Source organism: Coffea eugenioides, chromosome 2 (genome assembly GCF_003713205.1).
Source record: "Coffea eugenioides isolate CCC68of chromosome 2, Ceug_1.0, whole genome shotgun sequence".
Classification (NCBI taxonomy): domain Eukaryota; kingdom Viridiplantae; phylum Streptophyta; class Magnoliopsida; order Gentianales; family Rubiaceae; genus Coffea; species Coffea eugenioides.
The window spans coordinates 16086295-16092739 of record NC_040036.1 but is presented as its reverse complement, the minus strand read 5'-3'; the positions used below and the strand labels follow the sequence as shown (position 1 = coordinate 16092739).

Below are 6445 nucleotides of genomic sequence, written 5' to 3'. Positions count from 1 at the left end.
CACTGAGGAAACAGTCTTTCCTCATCAACAATAACGCCTAAGGCATCATCACTCAGTTTTTTGCTAACTATCATATTTTCTTCCCTACACAAGCCAAAGGAGCACATGCAAAACAATCTCTGTAGCTTAGAGATGTCTTCCAGCACTGTTGCCATTTTGCTGTCCGCAGGACTCTGCTGTATGATTTGTCTCCACAGCTCCTTGTTACAAAAGTTCAGCTTGACCTTGCTCCAATTGCGTTGCACAGCTTTGCACAAGACCAGCTTCAGTGCTAGTGCTTCATCTAGGAGTTTGTTTCCCAGACTTGTTTCTTTCAGCACCCACCCTACCATTCTATTACTTACATGTTCCCTGACTGTGACTCCAATTCCAAAAGTTTGCTGTCCTTTTTTCTTGGTTGTTGCCATCTCCATAATCATAGCTCCCTCATTTGCATAGTCCTGGTCTTGTAATTCTTGCCTAGGGACTGTTTCTTCTGTGTTCTCTCTGTCTTTCGTGAGTTCTACCTACAGCTGTTCCAACCATTCCTTATGTGCTCTTCCTATTGTTCTTAATGGTGGACCTCTATCTGATTTCTCGAATTCCCTTTTGTTTCTTTCTTTTCACACCTGCCACAAGATATTTGCAGTCAAACCAATATGTTCCATCTCTTCTGGCCTATGCCTTGCTTCTGAGATTCTTAGCTACCAACGTTTGAAATCTCCCAGCTGATCCTTAGCTCCATCCCACTGAATAGGAGCTGCCTTCCATATGTTCACTGCATGAGGACAAGTCAGCAGGAGGTGTTCAACTGTTTCCTGTGCTGTTCCACATGTTGTGCATATAGGATCACCCATCCCCGTTCGTCTACTCACTGCTTCCCTCACTGGCAAAGCTCCTTGAATGCATTTCCAGATGAAAAATTTGATCTTGTGCTTAATGTTGAGCCTCCACAGTGTGTTCCACATCTGTACTACTTGTGGACTTCCTTCTACATAACTAGAGCTAGTTCCCTCAGGATTACACCTTTTTCCTTTTCTGTTTTGCTTCATCAGAAATTTGTATCCTGAGTTAATCGTGTATAGCCCTCCCGCCTTTGGTTGCCAATAATAGCTGTCCTCCCTCTCTGATGGGCTCAAAGGGATAGCTAGAATTTTTTTCGCATCATTTCTGTTGAAATTTCTGAAAATGATATTCCTGTTCCATCTATGATGACTTATTAGCTCATCCACCCTTTCCAGCTCACAATTGCTCAATCGACATGTAGTTGGCCTTCCTGTGGCTGTATCTGGAATCCACTTGTGTTCCCAGATGCTTGTACTACGACCATTCCCTATCCTCCTGATCAGTCCTTCATTGACCAAACTTTTTGCTCCCATTAATCCTTGCCAAATGCAGGATGCATTTTTGGTGGAGCTGCATTGTAAGATGGAGTCCTTTGGAGAATATTTGGCTTTCAACACCTTACTAACCAACGGATTTGGTTTAGTAAGTAACCTCCACACTTGCTTTCCTAACAAAGCTTGATTAAACGCTTCAAGGTCCTTGAAGCCTAGTCCTCCTGCACTTTTGTTCAATGCCATTCTTTCCCAAGAAATCCAGTGCATTTTGTTCCTGCCATTAGATTCTCCCCACCAAAAGTTGGCCATCAATGCACAAATATCTTTACACAATCTTCTTGGCAGCTTAAAGAAAGACATGACGTACGTAGGCATAGCCATTGCAACTGCCTTCAACATTACTTCTTTACCTGCTGGGCTCAAAAATCTGTTTTTCCAGTTCTGAAATCTTCTTCTTATATTATCCCTCACAAATCCAAAAATCTGATCTTACGTTCTTGAGACTACCATTGGGAGTCCCAAATATTTACCTTGCTTTGCCTCTACCATTCCTCCAAGAGCATGACAGACCTCTTCCTTCTGCTCACTGTCCATGTTTTTGCTAAAGAAAACTGCAGATTTGTCCGGATTGACCAATTGCCCTGAGGCGTTTTCATAGATTTTCAAAACTTTCATAATTTCCACAGCCTCTTTCTTATTAGCTTTACAAAAGATGATAGAATCGTCAGCAAAAAAAGAGGTGAGTTAGAATTGGTCCATGCCTATTTATTTTTAGACCTTGGATCCTGTTACTTTCCTCAGCTCTTCTTAGCAAGTTAGAGAAGCCCTCTAAACAAATTAAAAATAGATAAGGAGACAAGGGGTCCCCCTGCCGGATCCCCCTTTCTGGTGACACAAAACCTTTAACTTCCCCATTGCAATTGAAAGAGTAACTTACTGTCTTCAAGCAGCTATGGATCCAGTTAATCCATATAGAACAGAAGCCCATTTGTTCCATCATAGCCAGCAGAAAGTGCCATTCCACCCTATCATAAGCCTTTGCCATGTCCAATTTGATTGCCATGTAGCCATCTTTCCCTTGTCTTTTTTTTTGAGGTAATGCATATACTCATGAGCAATAATCACATTGTCTAATATCTGTCTATCTGGAATAAAAGCAGATTGAGTTTTGCTAATGCAATTGTCCAGAACAGACTTCAGTCTATTGGCCAGAATTTTAGAGATGATTTTATAGATCACACTGCATAGACTGATAGGCCTGTAATTTTTCAAATTGGTTGGATGCAATATCTTGGGAATAAGGGATATGACAGTATGGTTAATAGATTTGAGCATGAGACCTGAGTGAAAAAAAGCTTTGATTGCTAGTATGATATCACTCTTAATGGAGCTCCAGAACTTCTGAAAAAACATTGGAGTCATTCCATCTTGTCCTGGAGCTTTTTCTGGATTCATAGAAAACAATGCATCATCGATTTCATCCTCCATTACTTCCTTGGTCAGCTTATCATTCATCTCCTGAGTAATTGAGTGTGGAATACCATCTAAAATTTCTAACATATCGTCCCTCCCTCCGCTTGTGAACAACTCCTTAACATAGTCAGAAAGTTTAGTCACTACCTCATCATCATTAGCAGTCCAAGACCCATCTTCTCTTTGTAATCTGTTTAACCTATTACTCACTCTCCTACCCTTGACATAAGAGTGAAAATACTTAGTATTTTTATCTCCCTCCCGCAACCAACTGATTCTAGCCTTTTGGCTCCAAAAGGTTTCTTCCTCCTTATATGCATCGGCCAACTGCTTTTTGAGATCATTGAGCTCACCTTTCCTGTTATCTAAACCTGAATTCCTTATCCTCTCAAGTTCCTGCTTTAGTTCATTTATTCTAGTCCTAGAGTTAGCTTGGAAGTTATTTCTCCACTTCAAGAGTTCAATGCTGCAATTTCTTATCTTTCTAATGACTTTGAACATACATGAATGTTGTGCCCAGTGGCACTAAAATTACAAAGCTCGTTTTTCTTCTTATTGCACGTGTGGTTTTTTTCTTAATTTGTGTTGTCAAATCCGTTATAATTTCTTGAGTTAGTATCAGTCATTTGCTTTGTACATTTCCTTCCAAAAAAAAAAAAGAAAAAGAAGTGATCTGCTGTGTGCATGTAATCGTTGTAATTTATAAAGGGGTTAATTGCAAAATTACCTGAAACTTTCTTCAAGTTGTGTAGTGCCTCCATACTATTAATTTCAGCATTAAACATTCTTGAATTATCAACTTTTTACAAAGTGCTCCAATCAACTGGCAGTCAAAAGAATTCAATGAGTAAAAAGCTTGTCCTTGAATTTAGTTCAACAGTCAAAATGCCCTTCTTTCTCTACAGGTGATACATTGTGTATGGGTCTCTCTCTTTCTCTCACCTCTTTCTTCATACATAAAAGAAAAAAAATTCTCGATACGTGTATACAAGCCAATTGTAAAGGAAGAAGGATATTTGGCTACTTAAGTAATCAAGGGACAACTTTTGACTAATTAAATTACCCTAGCTGTGAGTAAATTGGAGTACATCACCAAAAACTGATAATTTGAGTGTGGTTAGTGGTGAAATCGATAGTTCAAGAGGTACTACACAACTTGAAAAAAGTTTAGGGTGTATATTGAATTAACCCTTATGAAGTATATGGTGAGATTCAGTTAGTGTACATGGGTTAAAATGTATGTCTGTTTTTTTTGGGCAAAAATCCTTCAAAGAGTAAATGTATATCTGTCTGATGAAACAATTGCTTTAATTAAGAAAAATCTTATAATAGTTGTGAGCTGATTAGATTTTTAGTGTTTTTGGCCATATATCGTTCTACCTTTTTGGTATGTTCTTAACTTATGGCTTCATATGCATGTCGTAATAATGAATTCAGCCTCTTGCCATTATTAGCTACTCCTAAATGGATATTTGGACTTCTAACCTTACATCTTTGTCCATCAACAAATCCTTCCATTCTGTAATTTACATTGCAGGTGTAAGAAGAAAATATTCATAACTTTGTCCTTTCTTGATTATTTGAATTGTGGTAAATAGTATCATGACTTCTCAATTTGAAAGATTAAAAGAATGTGTACCAGTACAACAACTAATGTAAATTTGTTAACTAAGTCCTGTCTTTTAAATTTCATCCCTAAATAAGAGAAGAACATCTATATAAATATAAATTTGTCATCATTTGTTATTTTCATCCCTAAATTTGTTAACTAAGTCCGGGGTGCTAATTGAATGTTAGAAAATTAGCTGTTTGTAATACTTAATCTTGATTTAGTTATGTTAGTTTCTAATTAACTATATATCAACACTATTATATGCAAATCTATCCAAATATTTAGATCTAACCACGGAGTTGTTATTATGTGTTAATGTAATTAGGTTCAGTCTCCATTCCCAACATAAAGTATATACGTTTGATTTTTTCCCCTTTTTCTGGAAACCTTTCACAAGAAAAAAATATTCCTTGGACTGGGCAAACTTAGTTAGGCTCAAAATGATAGCGTCAAAGGAGCCGGGCAAAGTTAAAAAAAAAAAAAGGAATTTCTAATTTGCTATCATTTCTAATGATCAAATTGACCTGGTACACTTCAAGAAAAATGTACGTTATGTTCTCAGAAAGCCAATTTTTTACTTCTCAAAATTTACTTTCTTTTAGCAACTTAAAATGTTTGTCTATACTCTAAAACGCAACCTACACAATCCAAATAGAGGGTTCTTAATTTCTTATGAAAATCTGTCATGGTTATTCAAGGCAGTTAACAGACCAAACTCTGCAAAGAAAATAAAAACAAAAAGAAAAAGGAAAAGAACGGGGGTATTGATTCCAATAGCTTTCCAGTTTCCAGTAATCAGTTTCAGAAAGATTTTCAAAAGTGTCAGAGAGGCCTTTACCGAGGATGGCTATCTATTGCGTGTCAGAGAGGAAAATGGTTATTACAATTGGTGTCTCAATGGCTGTTCCATCAAATTTTATTAACTCTGAAAATCTTTAGAATATAGAGATGATATTTTGCACCAAGTAAAAAGAGTGTACATTGGTAGGATGAAATTTTATGCTACTGTGAGACAAAAGTAAGAGCCGACATTTAATTATGAATCAATCTTACATATTGGGACATAATCCCTCTTTCCTGTGGTGAAGCTTGTTGGAAGGGAGAGCCATTTTGGAAAGAGGAATTTTATGGAGGGTGGGAGATGGAAGAAATATTAATGTTTGGGATGATCCATGGATTCCTCTTCCCCCCTTTTCTCGTCCGTCTCAGCTATGTTTTAGCACCTGTGGCCAGAAGCAAGAGTCTATAACCTGTTTGATGGTGAAACTGGTGGCTGGAATTCCGTGCTGCTAAGCTCTCTTTTCCTAAGGCATGAGGTTGACACATCCTTAGCATACCTCTTGCACCAAGAAAGTTGAGGGATGAACTGATATGGTACTACACAAAAAAAGGAATTTTTTTTTTTTTTATGTTAAATCAGCCTACTACTTGGCGAGGAACTTAAAAAGCCTTGGGAGATGGTGGAGTTGGCGCTTCATCAATAGGTAGTGAGAAATGTTTTTGGCATAAAGTGTGGAGTTTGAATGTTCCCCCAAAAGTTAAAATTTTTGTTTTGGGTGTCAAACCAGCAATTATAAAATTTTCTACTCCAAAACATAAATTCGAATGTAGTGGTGAGTAGAGTCATGTTTTCAAGAACTAGGTGATTTATTACTTTGTGAGAACAATAAATAGAAAAGGGGGTTTTCAAGGAATTAAACTAAAATTAACTCAATTAACAAAATAACAAAGCAAAATTTAATAAAACTAAATCAATGAGAGACAATTTCTAGTTAAAGGAATAATCTCAACTTTGGTTCATTCAATTGATTATCGATGCAAAGATCAATTCACACATTCATGAATAAACTGGTAATGGCTGTCGATAAGCTCTAACAACCTACCTTTCCTCGCTTTTTGGGTAACCAAGGTACGACTATTAGTTACTTAATTAAAAGATAATCTTAAGTATAACCATAGGATTCAATCCTTCAATAGCATTAAGAATTAGAAACTACCACTTCTAACCAGCAAACACGCTATAAGAGTTTGTTCAAATTAG

General features: G+C 37.0%; 1 protein-coding gene across 1 annotated transcript; it reads right to left on the bottom strand.

Annotated features, from left to right (window-relative positions):
* Window positions 1-683: 683 nt before the first annotated feature.
* Window positions 684-3293, bottom strand: LOC113757854. The gene is made up of 4 exons (XM_027300951.1): window positions 2515-3293; window positions 2220-2401; window positions 1850-2020; window positions 684-1729 (listed from the first exon to the last, which is right to left on the bottom strand). Exons 1-4 carry the CDS (start codon window positions 3291-3293, stop codon window positions 684-686), a joined length of 2178 nt encoding a protein of 725 aa, XP_027156752.1.
* Between the last annotated feature and the right edge of the window lie 3152 nt (window positions 3294-6445).

Coding starts and splice junctions, on each gene's coding strand:
- LOC113757854 (XM_027300951.1), bottom strand. CDS start 3,293: ATGTTCAAAGTCATTAGAAAGATAAGAAATTGCAGCATTGAACTCTTG. Junction 2,402..2,514: donor ATTCTGGCCAATAGACTGAA/GTCTGTTCTGGA, acceptor TCAAAAAAAAAG/ACAAGGGAAAGATGGCTACA. Junction 2,021..2,219: donor TTGCAATGGGGAAGTTAAAG/GTTTTGTGTCAC, acceptor TCTTTTGTAAAG/CTAATAAGAAAGAGGCTGTG.